Consider the following 19,605-nt stretch of genomic DNA (forward strand, 5'->3'; position numbering starts at 1 on the left):
GAGGTTACGTCTCATCAATCGATATTTCTCGAGTAAGCAGAACAAAAAGAAAAATATGCCATTGCACAACATGACTTATTATATATGCATTAAAAAACTGAGGAAAAGGGCTTTTTTCTATTTTTTTTTTACATCAGATAAGGAATACATGTAAAAATTAAAAGGAAAGCAGTGCAGTTTCACTTTACATTGCCTCTGCCTGTCCCCTGCTGGACTGCTGGGACTTTTTAAATGAAGGTGTTCACGTGTAGTCTCGGACATTATCGTGCAAATTAAATTATCACTTGCACTAAATTTAGTGTGCGCACTATGGCATGTAAATGAGTCGAATAGTGTGCACACAAATTGATGCGTTCTCTATTAGTAAAAGGGCAGTACATGTAGATTTATCACGCATGTTAGGCTCACTCCTTTACGAGCGCACTAACTACATTTAGAGCCCTTTAGTAAATGAGGCCCTATGTGCACAAAATTATGTGCAAATAGAAAAACTAAAACAATGTAAGTAATTATTGCATAAATTAGTGGAATACACAATTAGCAAAATACAGATGCAAATAAATCTGTCTAATTTATTCAGGATCGGGGTCTTCACAAGGTAAGCACCTATACGGTAACGGTTATATTTCGTACTTGATAGGGAACCAACGCCCCCACCCAAAAGAAAAATACTGTTTTCAGTGTTTCCGGGTAAATATCATGGGTAAAACTGAAGACTGGCCAGAAAAGCTTCTCAACTGCTTCTATTGTGAATGTGAATTACTTAGCCTCTGTCAGTAGTGCAGTATGTTCAACAGACACACATTCATTAAAACACACACACACACGAAGGTATGAAAAACCAAGACATAACATTGGAATGCTACCATTATCGCCAACATTCATTTAAAGACCTGTCACTACAGAAACAAATTAATAAAGAGACAGACAAGTTATATGCAGAAAAGCAAATGTATTTATTAAGCACTTTAATATGCATAAAGAATTTCAGCTCCATATAATACAATGAATAAAATAAAAATCTTAAAATGAGAAATTCAATGTACATTATAAGCTATTTACAACTAACTGCCAAATTGCATGAACAGGCATTTGAACAGCCAAAAAAACAAACAAAAAAAAGGAAAGTTGGCAACATGATTATGAATAATGTCTGGGATATGACTGAGGGCAAAGGAACCCTTTAAACAAACCCTCTGCTTCCTATCTGCATTCCCCACTTTGTGCTGGCTTGCACATTGAATGTGAAACACTGAAACCCTTTAGTTAGTTGCTTTTATCCAATGCTGTTTGATGCAGTGCCATGTTTTCTGATCCTTCCTCCGTAAATTAAATGAAGTTCTGCATACATTATGTTTTTCCACTTTGTTATTCATTTAGTATAGCTGTGCATAAATGAACGCTCTATCTTAATTTTGGATAGCCAGCAAATTTATGAGATTACTACTCAACAGGCCCAGTGGAAACAGATGTTGAAATTCTGAGAGCGCTTCACGCTCCAATTCTAAGCTTTTTTCAGACCCATCCCATGCGGATTGGAAATGCAGCCTCTGCAAACAATACTTTTTCTCTCCGTTATTTCCTAGACTTTCAGAGTCATGACACACATTGGGTTTCCAACATCTGTTTCAAAACCAAATACGACTGCACCTAATTCTGAAAACTGTCTGGAAATCCAATCCTCTTGTGAAACCGTGGAGACCTGTAAACTTTTGCCACAATTCATGCTGTGTAACCAAAAATGTTTCTATATAATCCCAACGACAAGCAAGATCACCCTAAAAACAGAACAGTGTAGCAGTATCTTCTATTGCATTAGAATGATCCCTGTGGGTTTAGTATTCTAAAATGCACTAACTACACGCGTGTTTCTGCGACAAATCACACATTTTCTGGCACACTATTTTAAATCAAAATGATTTCTGCATCAATTCTACCCATTCTTCTAAGTAGTAAAGGTCCCACAGGGACAAAGTAAATGCATTTGTTCTTTGTGTTTTAGCTACCTCCTCAGAAGTTCCAATAATATAATACTATGGCGTTCAAAGAAAAAAACAAAAACTGGGATCAAACACAGCCCCCAAATATCTTGCAGTATACAATCACTACAGCACCATGGTATAACATACAATATGCAATGCAAGTGGCTTTTTCCATAATAAATAGGTTTGATTATACCCATACTGTAAAATACCATTACTATGAGCATAAGTAAAATACAATACACAAGAACCATAGTACATTTACATATGTTGTATTATGAGCGGATTATTATCGACTTCCTGTTGCTGAAAGCAAATTATCGAAGGTAATCTTATCCTGTCAAATTCTTGACCTACAATGTGTTACATGCTTCAACACACTCTACTTTCCAACTCCCCATGATGTGTGTATGCTGGCAGAGGAAAAAGCAACCCATACTTCCAACAATGGATCTATTGGGAGAAATCTACTTTCTGAAAAGTGCATACTCTGCATATTAAATACATGATACATTAAATAAAAATTATCAAGCGTGCAGGGTTACACTGAAAAGGCCGTCACAAACGTAGGCACATTGCAGGTTCAGTCAATGCAATCACATTCTTCCCCAGATGTTTAAGTATTCCATGCTTTCACTCTGGACCGTGGAAAAAAAAAAAAAAAAAAAAGTGTTCAGTTTTTCTGCAGATAAAAGAGGTTCCTTTGGCTCCGGTCTTTCCAATTGTTGTATGATGGATTCTGTTCAAGATGTCTAAAATAAAAAGAAAAGAGGTAACTACAGATTTCCTGTCGCTGTATATGTAAAATTTCATTTTTTATTATTACATCTGAAAAAGAAAATTGAAACAACAAAAAAATATATATTAGCTACATTTTTTTGTGTGTGTTACTTGCAAATGTATCTCAGCAATGTACCATATTTCTTTAAACAACGTGGTACAAGAAAGAAATCGAGAAGGTTGTACTTGAAAAGAAGACCAGGGCCTACATTTGCCATTGTGGAAAAATCGTGTCCCTAGTCTCACAAACAAACAAACAAACAAACCACAATATAAGAATATGGCTTGCTCATAGCAGCTAGTGGAGAATGTTGCCTGAACCACTAAGTCCAATTGAAGCACTTCCTGCATGTACTCACAAAAAGCCTAACCCTCCAAGACCTTTCAATTTCACAAGAAATCAAAACTTACAGGCTACAACGGAGTTTCCTTTTTGTAGCTGAAGCTGGGGTCCGTTCCTTCAATCTGAAGTTTCAGAGCTTGTTTAAGGGTTATTTCCGTCTCCCTCACTGGGTAACCATCCAGAACCTCCTGGTGGGCTCGATCATGGACAGTTCTCGGGACAGAAACTCTTCCGAGGAAAACCTGATTTCCTTGAAGATGGTAGTTTGGGTTGGTCATTATGCCGTTCCTTTTCTTTTCTGCACTGCTTTGCTGCTGAATTACAAACTGCTGCTGTGATCTCCCGATGTCTTCCTGTGGTGGTGGCACCACAATTGTACACTGAGGTTCTGCAGAAATCTGTTTTATGGCCACTCCCACATTTGATACAGGCTTTGTTACAGCCTTTTTCTTGTCGAACTGTGTCATTTCATATTCTGAAACGTGTGGCTGAGAGGAACCACTGTTTTTGGACTTCCTCCCTCCTGAACCACCCTTGCTGGAGCCATTTGATGCATTTTTCCCAGTTTTACTTCCTTTAGATGACTTCAGACTGGGATTTACTTGGCTCCATTCAAATTCACTGGAGGGGGAACTAGGATGCTGTCCTATAGACCTAGTTGTAGAAGAGGGTGAAACGATGGACTGTCTGCTTCGGCTACGAGGCAAAGAATGCTGCTGAATTTGTTCAGTAAAAGTCATAGCATGGAAACTGTCAATAGGTACAGTCTGGGCAGTTGCAGTAGAAGATGTAGTTCGCAAGGAGGAGTTTTGAGAACTTTTAAGAGAGTTATTAGACAGTGAGGACTTTTTCCGATCCACAGTTGAGTCAGGAGATTCTGAAGGAGAGCTGAAGGCATGGACAGGTCCATTTGCCATGCCATGGTCTGAAGGATGCAAATCCCCAACACCCGTGCTGCCAGAGCTGTTAGATTTTATCGTTATTGAATGCATTTTTGCTGTAACAGAAAGTGGGGCTTTTTGTTCCATTGTGTGTACAGGAGAAGGACTACAGCCATTCAGGCTAGAGGCTCCATACTTTTCAAGCAGTTTTATTATTGGGGAGTGACCCCCTTTTGCTGCAACTCGCATTGCCGTTCGGCCAAATTGATCTGCATGGTTTGGATCAGCGCCATTTTCCAACAGTATCTGAACCACATCCAAGTGTCCTTCCTGGGCTGCAATGCTGAGCGCAGTGGCTCCCTGATTACACGTGTGGTCAACATGAGTGCCCTTATCAATCAGCAGCTGGACCACCTTGATGTGCCCCTGCCATGCGGCAGACTGTAAAGCAGAACGCTTCTCGTTATCAGCAGAGCTGACATCAGCATGATGGTTAATCAACAACCGCACCATTTCTAAATGCCCCTGCCAGCAGGAAACATGAAGAGCCGTTCTTCCATCTGTATCACTCCCTTCCACATTTGCTCCGTTTTCTAAGAAGTATTCTGCCATGGCCAATTGATTTTCAAGTGCCAAGATGTATAGAGTAGGGCGGCCATCAGCATCTTTACCGTCTATATCAGCTCCATGGCTAAGAAGCAGTTCAACAATGTCTCTATGACCGTCTAAGGCAGCGACTCTTAATGAATTCCTTCCATCGTAGCCTCTTTGATCAACGCTGGATTTGTTTTCAAGCAGTATCTGCACACAGTCGTAGTGACCTTCTTGGGCAGACAATATCAATGGAATTCGACCATCATTATCAACTTCAACACATCGGCCACCTTGTTCAATAAGAGCTTCACACACTAATCTATGCCCTTCAAATGAGGCCATATGCAATGGAGTCCAGCCAGCATCATCTCTATGATTCTCATCTAATCCTCTGTCCAGCAGAGTCCGCACAACTTCCACATTCCCTTGTGCCGAGGCTATACACAATACAGTTCTTCCTTCACTGTCAATGCTATCCACAGCTGCTCCCCAAAACAAGAGGGTGTTTACAACCGAGGCATGGCCCATAGAAGCAGCTGCAAGAAGAGGAGTGCGCCCATTATTGTCTGTATGATCAACATCTGCTCCCCCTTCCAGCAGCAAATCAACTACATCAACATGTCCTTCATAGGCTGCTACCAACAACGGAGTCATGACATCCTTGTCACAGTGGTCAACTTCTGCTCCCCGGTCAATAAGAAGGCTGACTACAGAGGCATGCCCCTTGCTAGCAGGCACACACAGTGCAGCTACTGATAAAGCGGTCCTTCCATCGACATCTTCATGATTTACCTCAGCTCCATGACCAAGCAGGTGCTCCACAATCTCTCTGTGACCCATATATGCTGCTGCAATGAGAGCAGTCCTTCCTTCATTATCAGCTTTATTGACTTCTGCCCCATGCTGGAGTAAATTTAGCACAATGTCCTCATGTCCCCCCCAAGCTGCTGCTCTCAAGGCAGTTCTACTGTCAGCATCAGCACAGTCTACTTTGGCACCAGCATACAAAAGTGCAGATACCACCTCAGAGTGTCCTCCCCAGGCTGCAGACCTCAGTGCTGTCCAACCATCCTGATCTGTGTGATTTATATTCGCCCCACAGCCAATTAAGCAGTTCACCACCTTGGTGTGCCCCTGCCTCGCAGAAAGTGTAAGTGCAGTCTGTCCATGACCATCTTCAATCTCCAAATTGGATCCTCTGGAAATGAGCAAGTTAACCACATCAAGATTTCCACTGTATGCAGCATTAGCTAACAAAGTTCTTCCACTGGCGTCACTTTGGTTTACAGAACTTCCATTATCTAGTAAAGTCCTAATGGAGTCCTCCCTTTCCAAGGCCTGTTGTACGATGCAAGATGCATGATCGTCTTCGCTATTGACGTGAGCACCAGCCTTCACCAACAACTGTAACACTTCCTGTTCTTTGGGAATTGAGGATGTCAATGAGTCTTTTGTAGGGGTGTCGTTCCATACCATCCACAGTGCTAGGCTACAGGGCTCTAACTGTAGGCTGGACTTAATGAGGTGCAATGCAAACTCTTGCACTTCTAGTGGCGCAAGTTCCTTGCCTCTGCAAGTGTAACTCATTGCCATCATCCTATGTCCCTCAGCTGCGTTACACAAATATTTTTGTGTGCAGTGCTTTACGTCCAACAACCACTCTGCAAAACTGTAATGAAAAAGGATTTTAGTGTTCTCAAGGCCAGCAACAAGCAGCTTTGACAGAATATCTAGTTTCTTTTGAAATTCCTCCACTGTCAATGACATATTTTTTGTCCACACTGCGTGATAAAGTTCCATGACTGTTAGGGGTCGACATGCTGCCAGAATCACATTCAGGATTGGCTGGACTTTCGCAAACTGTTTTCTCACAAACAGTCTCTGGCAAAGCCACAGGTAGAGTCCATTTAATGTCCCTGGGATGTCACGAATCTCTCGCAGCATGATGAAACTTTCAACAACTCCATCCAGTACTCGTTCTAAGTAAAGGAAGCATCCGCTGCTTTTGATGTGGAGTTGATTTAACATCTCTGCTGTTTCTTTCGTGAGGTGTTGCCTCAGCGCTTCTTCTTGATCCAATCGGTGAAGAATATACTGTTGAACATCCTTGACTATGTAAGCTTTACGGAGGTCATCAAGACTGATTTTACGAAAACCTGCAAAAAAACAAAGAGAGAGACAGATAACAATCGGATTGGTTCAGTTCTTAGTACTCCTAATGATCCACTTCTTTGTTTTAACGAGGAACATTAAATTCATGCAGTAGATTGTGGAGCAACATTTTTAAGTTTAAAATGAATGTTTCATTTGTGTTCTATTTAAAACACCTTACTTTTAAGTTTTATATTCTCAACCAAACAAAGGCCTATTAAGATCCAATACTTCAAAAAGACCCAAGGTTTAGAAAGCCCCAAGTTTAAATTACGCTGCAAAAGTAACAGCAATGAAAATATTCTGTTGCTGGAATAAGACATGTCTGACTAACTAGTTTTACTCTTACAGTACCAATGCCTGTATTAAATTAGAAATTACCTAAAACTAGCGGCACATTGTTTAAGCAAAATTGTACTGTGAGCCAGTGTTTTGCTTAAATGTAATAGTCAGTTTCTTAGGCTCTGGACCGGAGGGTCGTGGGTTCAATCCCAGGTGGGGGACACTGCTGCTGTACCCTTGAGCAAGGTACTTTACCTAGATTGCTCCAGTAAAAATCCAACTGTATAAATGGGTAATTGAATGTAAAAATAATGTAATATCTGTATAATGTGAAATAATGTATAATGTGATATCTTGTAACAATTGTAAGTCGTCCTGGTTAAGGGTGTCTGCTAAGAAATAAATAAGGGTATTCACAATCAACCTATTTTTTTATTTATTTATTTTTGCTGGACAGTGCATCTCACACAGCTGTCTAAACAGGGTTATACTTTGAGTTTCCATAGGCACTCAGAGGCCCAGATAAAAAAAAAAAAAAAAAAAAACAACAACAACAGTATCTACAGTTTGCATACTTTTTACTAAAAATAACTTGGAGGAATCACCCAGAATGTTTCATGTTTCAATGTTTCATGATTTGATCTTTCTCTGTAAACTGGCAACTGCAAGTAAGCACTGTGGTCTTAATTCTTTATAAAACATACACTGGTGTCTTAAACAATGCGTGGTTTCAAAATTATTTGGTTGACTACAGAAATGTGACAAGATTGACACTGACAAAAGGAAAATTCAAGCCAGCTGTGATTTGATGTACAGGAGAAAGGAGTTAGAAAACTCAATAGAAAACTGAAGAACATAAAGCTTTTTACTGTCTTACTTATACTCAGTTCATTTGTGCCAGATTACACCACATCAAGTACTTTTTTTCTGACAGACGAGAAACAGTTTTCAAACGATGAATTGTATGAAGGGTAGAAAGACAAAAAGAAAAAGTTTTGGGGTTGCAAAAAAAAAAGAACTATATATACTTAATATGTATAAGAAAAACAAAAGCTTTCCTGTTCCATGAATTGAATGTACAAGTGTACTGTAACGATATATTTTAGGATGCAAGTCCATCAGATTAGTCGGCCCGCCACTGGTACTATTTAAAGTACCTGAAGATTAAAGCATGACTTGGCAAAGGTCGGCATGCAGCTACTGACACCAACAAGAAGCCATGAAATCCCCCTTGAGGAGAACTTGAAGCTGCAAATCAAGTACTAGAAACGAAAACGCTTTCCCCCTTCCTTAATGAGAAGATCGGGTACATAGAACATAACCTGTGCTTATACTTGAACAATATTTGTATGCAATGTACAGTACAAGAGTTTTAAAAAAATCTGTACCCTCTAGCAATAAATAAATTCAACTCCGAGGTAGAAATGGTTTGTTCACTAATGCACTGGAATCTCTTCAGTGCCATAATGCCCAAGAGCAGACCATATTTATACATGGCCTACTGTAACTGTTCCCAGGGTCTCTCGCACTGCAAAATGAAACAAACGTGCACCGCTAACAAAACACCCAGCAGCACATTCCCTACTGCTGCATTGCTAAAATATGTAGACAGAAGTGGAAACAGAAGTGCTGGATTCTCTGATGTATTCAATTCCCTGGCTGTTCAATAAACAGTTCTGCTCTGAATGCATTTCCTGGCTTCCTACAGAGCTCATGGTCATTACAGAAGTCAATCTACATTGAACTTCCAAGAGGGAGAACACACAGCCTTTGTGTATAGCTCCACAACAAACACAGCTTCACAATAAAGATTATTTAAGGCTCTGTATTTTCCACAATTCTTCATACTTTAATCTTTTCTTTATCTTTAGTTATTAAACCAGTGTGGGACAACCTACTGTAATTACGTGACTGAGCTCGTCAGGCAGGGCCTCAAAACAATCCTCCAGCTCTCACACGTTTCATCACACAGTGAAATCTACAGCCTGCTAGTGGAAATGACATTATCAAGTGTCTTTAAATGATACACATCCAGTGCATGATAACATTTTACTGCATCACTGTGAACTTTTTTCCATTACTACTCCCAGCAGACACCCAGTATTTCCAGTTAGTGACCCAATGGCCCTCCACTGTTTAATGCTTTCAAACATTTGGGACAAGCCCAGGCTGAGCAGGAAGTCTAGTTTGGAGGAAAAGGATGGAGAGTACAGGGATAACACATGCTTCACACATTATACAGAACAACATCAGGTTCATTGTGCCCTAGCCTCTTTTACTTTTATAATGCTTGAAATGTCTAAGCCTGGTAAGCTTTCTAGTTACCATGCAGGACATTGTGGTTTGCAATGAATACCTGGGGAGGAAATAAGACTTTTATGCAGCTCCATTCCCAGCTCAGGCACTTGATTTGTGTGGCCTACATTTTCCCAGGTCTCGCTCCAAAGTGGATCATTGGCATTTGGATGTTCTACCCTACCTGCCCTGGTGTTTGACATCGCTGTGACTCAGACTGCTATCATGGAAAGACAGAGAACACAATGTAAACAAGATGTGATAACTGGTGTAGCCTTTTTAAAGAAATCCAACCCTCTTATTTATATTAGTTACAGCAGTGGCTAAGTCACTTTAAAAGTTTACTTTGCTGATGGTGCTATTGTTTTAAATTTTAGGAAGCAATATGAAAGTATTGTATAACCCAAAGCCACTGTTAGGAACTAAATGGTACAGCAGTATCTGAACTTAACATGATATAATAAACAAAGAGAAGCTAAACAGGTATTACATTCTTAGCAAATACAAGAGGCTTCGGTATTTAAACACTAGTTATGTTTAAAATAGTTTTGGTTATCTTTCATTTCTTTTGTGTTTAGACTGAACATGCTTTCTAAATGAAAAGAAACAATACCCGTTACGCAAAAACAAAACTTATTCCAAGAATGCTTTTGTTGACACAGGAAAGTATTTGGTCAAACTATAAAGAAAAAATGTCTTACCCCTTGGATAATTTCAGAACGATAGACATTTATGGGTTTGCAGAGATATGTAAACTGTGATGTCAGTACCCTCAGGTATAAACCGTCCTTCATTCACTCTGTAGTCTGGCCTCACTAGGTTAAGGACATGCTATCTTGGCAGTCGCAAGATGTTTGCTGCATGATTTATTCCACATTAATTAAATAAGTAGTTCACCAATAAAGTACTGACATACATATGTATTCAGACAGAATAACCCCATAAGTTCTTTAAAAACAATACTATATATAATATTATTATCCTATTGAATATATTTTGTGAAAAAGAACAAACACAACAGAGGTTAAGTACTGTACGGCAGACTATTAGAAGGCTGTAAATGTACAGACGCGTTTCTATATCTTTTCAATGGAAATCATGCTGGCTAATGTATTTATACAGGCTTCTGCAGGATGTGCCTCTTGGGTCCTGGTGGAATGCATCCCATTTCTATACCGGGCCTCTATCTCAAAACAGGAAACGCACCATCAGAGACAACAGCAAATCTCTGACATGCACACAAGAGAATTCTGCATTTCTTACTTTAATTCATCTTCCACATGATAAAGGAGCCTGTGGTTTTTCTGCACAGTGCAGCTTAATATTCCACTTCTTTTCTACCCACAGCAACATGATATCCACATCCGTGACACGTGTTATTTCAGCTTTAATGCAAAAGCGCAACTTGACTGAAACAAAAAGCAACAATAAAGCAAGTTCATTTTACGGTGCCCTCCCCCACCACCGGGAACAGCTGGGCTGCTCATGTTTCACCAGAGGCTGCAAGGAGCTGTGGGGGGACAGGAATTAAGTGCAGAAATAAATATTGTCTTGCAGGCTTGCTTTATTTATCGAAACGTTGGGCAGCTGGCTCTTTGAGCTAAATAAATATATATATATATATAAATAATAAGGCTTTATAACAAGATTCTATTTTTCTATAACTGCCAAATGTATAAATAAAATAATCATTGAACCAAATTTGTCTATGCTAGCAACCTACACTTCAGAGTATTATTATTATTATTATTATTTATTTCTTAGCAGACGCCCTTATCCAGGGCGACTTACAATTGTTACAAGATATCACATTATACATTATTTCACATTATACAGATATCACATTATTTTACATACAATTACCCATTTATACAGTTGGGTTTTTACTGGAGCAATCTAGGTAAAGTACCTTGCTCAAGGGTACAACAGCAGTGTCCCCCACTGGGGATTGAACTCACAACCCTCCGGTCAAGAGTCCAGAGCCCTAACCACTACTCCACACTGCTGCCCCGCATGGGGCTCTTGGGTGTGTAAATACCAGCCCCATGCTGCAGAACTACATTCAAAACTAGGCAATTTTGAAACTTTGAAATAAAACCAATATTCATCACAAACTAAAAACAATATTTCGACCCTATAAACTCTGGCACAGATACATTCATTCAAAGAACACTTTGAGAAAACTGCAACTCCTGTGACAAAGAAAACAAAACAAAAAAACTATGGATGAAGATTTGTGAATAATGAAAGCGTTAACCATGACCATTCCAAACTGGCAACATGTACTTTGTCAATCACACTTTTAGTAGAGACCTAGACAACCACAGTAGTCTCCATGTACAGGAACACCTCCTAAGAGAACACTTCACCTAAGGGAACACCCTTGTGGCGAAACTTATTTTTCCCATTGCAAATGCTCCGGCTAAAGGAACAGGAAATTTGCTTAAAAGAACACCTTCTTGGCACCGATAACGATTCATTCACAATGGATACAGTACTGTTTTGTAAACAAGCATCTTGTCATCGCGAGAGTGCCTTGAGGGACATGGATTGGTTTATTAAATCTTTCCAGAATCGCTGTCATATCATTGTACTGTTTTGTAGTCTGATTTACAAGAGTCCACCTCATCGCTACAAAATTGCATGTAAACAAACAGTAAAATGCGCTGCTGTTTCTCTTGCTACATAAAGTTTGGAAATTGTTCGAGCTCTTGAAGAAAACCTGAATCGCAAAGCAATTTGGTGTTTCCCGTTCTGGCGAGTTGCTTCACCGTTCTGTTAAATAATGTGCATGTCTTTTATATTGCTGTTGCATTTTGTAATGTGTTGTAGGGGTGCTGTGTTAATTTAGTTTGACAGTTAATTTATTAACGTTAAGTTAACCCTAAGAAATGTCCATTATTTTTGCCTCTGCCATTGTGATAGCCCGAAACACACACGCCAGCTAATTTCACAGTACATAGCGATTTAAGCTTTTTGACAGTGTTGTTTTGCTTTAGGTTTATTAACGTTAGTTTGTTTGTTAGTTTATTATTATAGTTTATTAACATACGCTTGCCTATTTTGCTTTTTTATTTAGTTCATTTCATATGTTGATGCACGTGCGTCATGACAAGTAATCCATGTGTATTTATTTATTTATTTCATATTGTGTCTGGTGGCTAACTCTGTCTTGGAGAACACTTTGCTTGCTTCCTGAGGGGTGTTATCTTAGACTACTGAATTAAAATTCAAACACTGCTCATTGTAGTGTATGCCAAACCACAAATGGATTATACTTTACTGTGCATTTAACCCAATGTTGCAAATAATGTTTAGACACATGAGAATCAGTATTTTTTTTTAAGAAATACAATAATGAATGCAACTACCTTTACAGTAATACTACATCTTCGTAAAGCACTTGATGCATGCATTTTAAGTATAAAAATGAATACAGTACATGTTGTTTTGTTTTTTTTAAACAAGTCATATTCATTTACTAAATACTTTATCATAGATGTACAATTTGTTTATATACAGTATGAGGACTTTCAAAGCTGTCTAGCACAGAAATTAAAGCTTGCGAAGCAGAAAGTACAAAAGAAAAAAAAAACCCTCCCTGAACTCATAATATTACAGCAACAGACTAGCTGGAAGAATTTTTAAAAGCACAGTCAAGCCTAGACTTGTTCAATACTGGCTTTTAAATATCGACTTCAAGAATCTTGAGGCCAGGAAAGTAGCTCCTGTCAGACAAACTCATATGCAGCATAACATTACAAGGAAGTAAATATCTGATGGACCAAGTGATTTTTCATGCACAAGTAGCTTAAACCATCCGGTTCAGCATCAGTTTTCCTTGACAAAGCTTTTCTTGCAGCAAAACATCTGCTTCAGATTAATGCTCGGCAGGACTTTGTGTCGTTTTTATTTAAAGATGTCTATTATACATCTTTAAATAAAAAAAAAGCTTGTATTAATGGAAAAAAATGTAAAAACTGTATAGCACTGAAAGTGATCAAACTGACATACACGTTTCCTTAATATTGAATAAACCTTTCATTATATTTCACAGAAAAACTACTGCTGGCCCTCTAGTACACTGAGGGCAAGTTAGCTCAGAGCTCTGCGTTTAACCTGCATTACAGCACACCCGTGAACACAGGCTATGGCTGATAGCAGCTCACTTTATTTCATGCTGCCTACCACAGCTGTGAGCTTGAAGTGCACCTCTACCATACTGCACAGCTGCTTCAGGGAATACTTCATTACGCAGGTTTTTAAAAACAGCTGTGTGTGTGTTAGGGGCTACCATAGTAGGTTCTTGCATTGTAGGGATGTTTCCACTTTTCAGTAAAAACAGGCCTATGAACACGATGAAAAATGCAGTTTGTTATGCCTTGCAAGTCAATAGCAGGTCAACAGTAACAAGCACATCAAATTACTCTTGTGATCGAGTAACACCAAGGTTTGATTAAAGAGCCAAATGCTGGACTTTCTAACATAAGGATAGAAGAAGATTTAATAATACAAAATTAAAAGCCAGTGGTGCTTTATGTCCTGTGTTATTTCCCTGTATTGTGGCTCTATTCAATCAAACGTCCAGACATGCTAGTCGTTGTCACATTTGTGTTGACATTCATTTTAAGCACCCTTCATTTAAAACACACAAGGAGCCTCTGGAAAAGTAGACGAAACTCCTTCCCCTCCCAACAAAAGCAGAAAATGTTTTTCAAAAGTGCCAGGCTTGTAAACAGAGGCCCATTTCATAAAAGTTATGAGATTGCTTGATAAACAGGACAGGCAAACATGCTGTGTATTACAGCCTACAGAAACATACAAGCTTCGAAAGCCCTTCTGCAGTGCTGAGTTTCTGGCAAGTCTAGCCATGTTTGTACATTTAACCTTTTAAGATTTTCACAACCACTGCTCTGCTATTAAATAGTCACATACAAGCAATGCTGCTTCGGGGGCAGTCTGGATCTCATGCCACGTTGCTAACTGTCCCACAAATAAAATACAATAAATAAAAATTAAAAAAACACAGGTGGTAGAGCATTCAGTTACAGGGCCCCAAAACTGTGAATCACCTGCATAGCTCTGGAAGGGAAGCACTGCTTTTAAAACAAGATTAAAAACACACTTTTATAAGGTAGTGCTTTTATGCTAAAATGATGTTCCTTTTATTTTCTGCCTTGTTTTACTGTTTTTAGTTTTTCTTTTTATTGATATTTGTTTTTTATTCATGTGAAGCGCTATGCAGCAATTTCTTATTGTGAAAGGCGCTATATTAAAAATAAATAAATGAAAGATAAATGAGGTTTATTAACAGTTCAGAAGCGTTACTTACACATACCTCTGCTACTGGCCTCCAACAAAATCTGGAATCAGTTTGGAGCAGGGGATTTTGTAGAGTATTGGGGGAGCCTGGCTTTGAAGCCAAACTAAGCCTGTCAGGTACTTCTCAGTTGTTTTAGGCTTGCAGGCACAGCACAATGCTTGCCTATTCAATGACCAACTCTTTTTAGCCATTGTTCAGAAAATGTTCAGATTTTTTAAGTGATGCCATTATATTACTAGGTGAAGCAACCAGTGAAGTCCTTCTATTTATCCAAGGCAATACTTTTAACTTTATAAGCAGCAAAAAAAAAAAAGTTAAATCTGGCAAGACCAATGAAAGCAGTTGTGGATTTGTGTGTGGCTCAGGAAGGCCCACGTTGTCCCTTTCCATTCGTTCACCATTTTGCCTAAAGGAGTACATGGGGTGCTATCCCTCAAGAAGCCCATTAAAGATGAAGCTCACGCAGTCAAGCAGTTCAGCAAGTGCCTTCATCAGGGTACTGAATCTTACAATCTACGATGAAGTGTTTTTCAAGTAATGGAGGAAGCGCAGGGGAGAAAGCCAACAATCACTTTCTTATTTTGACTCATCTGTCCAAAACTCTGGCACCGTTTGTCAAGTTTGGCAATCTTACAGGACTCAAAAGTCACCTTTATGAAAACCACCTTTAATCAGGGATGGAAATTCTAGATTTCAAATTGCCTGGCACCAGTAAGATCACCCAAGTAGCATTTGATCACACTCAAATGCTACTTGACACATTTGCAAAGAACAGAGTTATATTTTCAGAAATGTTATATGAAAGGATCTCAAACCAGCCAAAAACTCACTATTTCACTATTAATAAATCCAATCTCAAAACACTATACAGGGGTACATTACTACCCAACACAGGAAAGGACACACACAGCTGAGAGATGAAACAATAATAAACACACACACAGCTGAGAGATGAAACAATAATAAACACACACACAACTGAGAGATGAAACAATAATCAACACACACACAGCTGAGAGATGAAACAATAATAAACACACACACAGCTGAGAGATGAAACAATAATAAACACACACACAGCTGAGAGATGAAACAATAATAAACACACACAGCTGAGAGATGAAACAATAATAAACACACACAGCTGAGAGATGAAACAATAATAAACACACACAGCTGAGAGATGAAACAATAATAAACACACACACAGCTGAGAGATGAAACAATAATAAACACACACACAGCTGAGAGATGAAACAATAATAAACACACACACCGCTGAGAGATGAAACAATAATAAACACACACACAGCTGAGAGATGAAACAATAATAAACACACACAGCTGAGAGATGAAACAAGAATAAACACACACAGCTGAGAGATGAAACAATAAACACACACACAGCTGAGAGATTAAACAATAATAAACACACACAGCTGAGAGATGAAACAATAATAAACACACACACCGCTGAGAGATGAAACAATAATAAACACACACACCGCTGAGAGATGAAACAATAATAAACACACACACAGCTGAGATGAAACAATAATAAACACACACAGCTGAGAGATGAAACAATAATAAACACACACAGCTGAGAGATGAAACAATAAACACACACACAGCTGAGAGATGAAACAATAATAAACACACACACAGCTGAGAGATGAAACAATAATAAACACACACACAGCTGAGAGATGAAACAATAATAAACACACACAGCTGAGATGAAACAATAATAAACACACACAGCTGAGAGATGAAACAATAATAAACACACACACAGCTGAGAGATGAAACAATAATAAACACACACACAGCTGAGAGATGAAACAATAATAAACACACACACAGCTGAGAGATGAAACAATAATAAACACACAGCTGAGAGATGAAACAATAATAAACACACACACAGCTGAGAGATGAAACAATAATAAACACACACACAGCTGAGAGATGAAACAATAATAAACACACACACAGCTGAGAGATGAAACAATAATCAACACACACACAGCTGAGAGATGAAACAATAATAAACACACACACAGCTGAGAGATGAAACAATAATAAACACACACACAGCTGAGAGATGAAACAATAATAAACACACACACCGCTGAGAGATGAAACAATAATAAACACACACACCGCTGAGAGATGAAACAATAATAAATACACACACAGCTTAGAGATGAAACAAGAATAAACACACACAGCTGAGAGATGAAACAAGAATAAACACACACAGCTGAGAGATGAAACAAGAATAAACACACACAGCTGAGAGATGAAACAATAATAAACACACACACAGCTGAGAGATGAAACAATAATAAACACACACAGCTGAGAGATAAAACAATAATAAACACACACACCGCTGAGAGATGAAACAAGAATAAACACACACACAGCTTAGAGATGAAACAATAATAAACACACACAGCTGAGAGATGAAACAAGAATAAACACACACAGCTGAGAGATGAAACAATAATAAACACACACAGCTGAGAGATGAAACAATAATAAACACACACACAGCTGAGAGATGAAACAATAATAAACACACACAGCTGAGAGATGAAACAATAATAAACACACACACACAGCTGAGAGATGAAACAAGAATAAACACACACACAGCTGAGAGATGAAACAATAATAAACACACACAGCTGAGAGATGAAACAATAATAAACACACACACAGCTGAGAGATGAAACAAGAATAAACACACACAGCTGAGAGATGAAACAATAATAAACACACACACAGCTGAGAGATGAAACAATAATAAACACACACACAGCTGAGAGATGAAACAATAATAAACACACACACAGCTGAGAGATGAAACAATAATAAACACACACAGCTGAGAGATGAAACAATAATAAACACACACACAGCTGAGAGATTAAACAATAATAAACACACACAGCTGAGAGATGAAACAATAATAAACACACACACAGCTGAGAGATTAAACAATAATAAACACACACAGCTGAGAGATGAAACAATAATAAACACACAGCTGAGAGATGAAACAATAATAAACACACACACAGCTGAGAGATGAAACAATAATAAACACACAGCTGAGAGATGAAACAATAATAAACACACACACAGCTGAGAGATGAAACAATAATAAACACACACAGCTGAGAGATGAAACAATAATAAAATAAACCTGTACCTGTTTACTGCTGAATTTATGTTGTCAGTGAGCCAGACTCTTAAGCTCTCTGCAAGTCTGTGCCAAAAACAGGAGATGAAAATCTCAGGCCAGTTTTCAAGTGGTCTATAGCCAACTATAGACAAAGATTAGTTAAAAATCCTGTTTTGAGACAGAGAGCTTTAATTCAAGCAGTTTTTTTTTTTTTTTTTTTTTTTGCAACGGTACATTTTCTTAGAAGTATAGATTTACAGAACATCCGAATGCAGATCTGGCTTATGGTCAGTGAAGTGTATACAACAGTAATACAACCTTGTACTACCTTGTAATGCATAACAGGCTTTTGTGGTGTGACGTTTATGCATGTAAACCTTCCAGTTTAATTTTCTACTGTAATACTAATATTTTGTATGTTTTCAGTGTGAGGGTTGGTACCCAGGTTGATTCTTTATGCATTTTAAATTAATGTTCAAAGCGCAAACACTACATGTTTACAAATATTTGGATCAAAGCATTATTTTGCCTTAATTGTAGTTTCTAAAAAAAAATGGCCCCTTCCCAAGGTGTGTGAACCAGCTGTCTGCTAGTATAGGTAGAGCTGAAGACAGCTGACTGTAACATGTGCTACTGCCATTCCAAAACACAAGCAGCTTAGAAACCGCTCTGTGGGAGTTATAACACAGTACATAAACAGGGCTACACAGTTTAGTCCCTATTTTAAGTCAGATCTTTTAAAATTGCAATGCAGGCAACAGTTCACATGGGAATATTCTGGAAAGAAAAACAACATCTGGAGTGTTTATATTCAGGCCTTGTCCATATTCCCACGGGACATTAAACAACATCAGAATATTTACTGTCATTAGCTGTCTCGGGGGGAGGGGGGAGGGGGGAATTCAGGGTACAAGTACTGTATAGTGTATGCAGACCCTGGGATACTTTAGGTGCAGGAATCCCTTCATCTGGCTGTGAATGAATCAAACAACTCTGTTCAAAGAAGTCAGACAAAGGTTGACATTCCTGATCAGCCAAGGCATAAGATGCAGCAGGCAGGCTCATTAAACACCATCACAGAACTTGGCCCTTTTCAACAGGCAATGTGTCACCTGAAATAGCAAAATCCTCCAATCGTAAAATATTAATAATAAAAAAAAAAATAGAACCAGAGCAAATTCAAGATTAGACTGCACATGTTCAAGTCAACATGTAAAAGCTTAAACTTGAATAAGCACACGTGTCACCGAACTACATTTGTGTGGTCCAGTGATTAAAGAAAAGGGCTTGTAACCAGGAGGTCCCCGGTTCAAATCCCACCTCAGCCCTGAGCAAGTCACTTAACCTCCTTGTGCTCCGTCTTTCGGGTGAGACGTTGTTGTAAGTGACTCTGCAGCTGATGCATAGTTCACACACCCTAGTCTCTGTAAGTCGCCTTGGATAAAGGCGTCTGCTAAATAAACAAATAATAATAATAACAATAACTCCCAAAGTAAATTGACAAACATTGTGTGTAGCAGGGTCGCAGCTCAAAGATGCAGCCACTGTACAAAACGTATCTTATAGCAATGCAGGCTTTCAGCTGCTAATACATTCAGTTTTTTCATCCTCTGAAACACCGTGGCGCAAAGCAGTGGATTATTAGAAGCTGTCATTTCATGTTGCTTAAATACTGGGGTCTTCGTCTAGGCTCATTCTTTCAGCTGGACAAAGGGGCACAAAGGGGTCAAGTAATATGCCTAGGGCAAGATGCTGAGTCAATGGAGTATCAACGGCCT

The 19,605-nt window shown here is 38.7% G+C and overlaps 1 protein-coding gene across 1 annotated transcript in view; it reads right to left on the reverse strand.

Moving 5' to 3' along the window:
• Positions 1 to 932: 932 nt before the first annotated feature.
• LOC117409353 (ankyrin repeat domain-containing protein 50-like) overlaps positions 933 to 19,605 on the reverse strand; it is a 34,906-nt gene continuing 16,233 nt past the window's right edge. The window contains exons 4-5 of the mRNA XM_034015272.3: positions 3,174 to 6,736; positions 933 to 2,734 (exon numbers count right to left, since the gene is read on the reverse strand). Coding sequence (XP_033871163.2) covers positions 3,177 to 6,736 — 3,560 coding nt within the window. The 3' untranslated portion in view covers positions 933 to 2,734; positions 3,174 to 3,176. The remainder of the gene's footprint in view (positions 2,735 to 3,173; positions 6,737 to 19,605) is intronic.

Source organism: Acipenser ruthenus, chromosome 2, assembly GCF_902713425.1.
Source record: "Acipenser ruthenus chromosome 2, fAciRut3.2 maternal haplotype, whole genome shotgun sequence".
In the NCBI taxonomy this organism is placed as follows: domain Eukaryota; kingdom Metazoa; phylum Chordata; class Actinopteri; order Acipenseriformes; family Acipenseridae; genus Acipenser; species Acipenser ruthenus.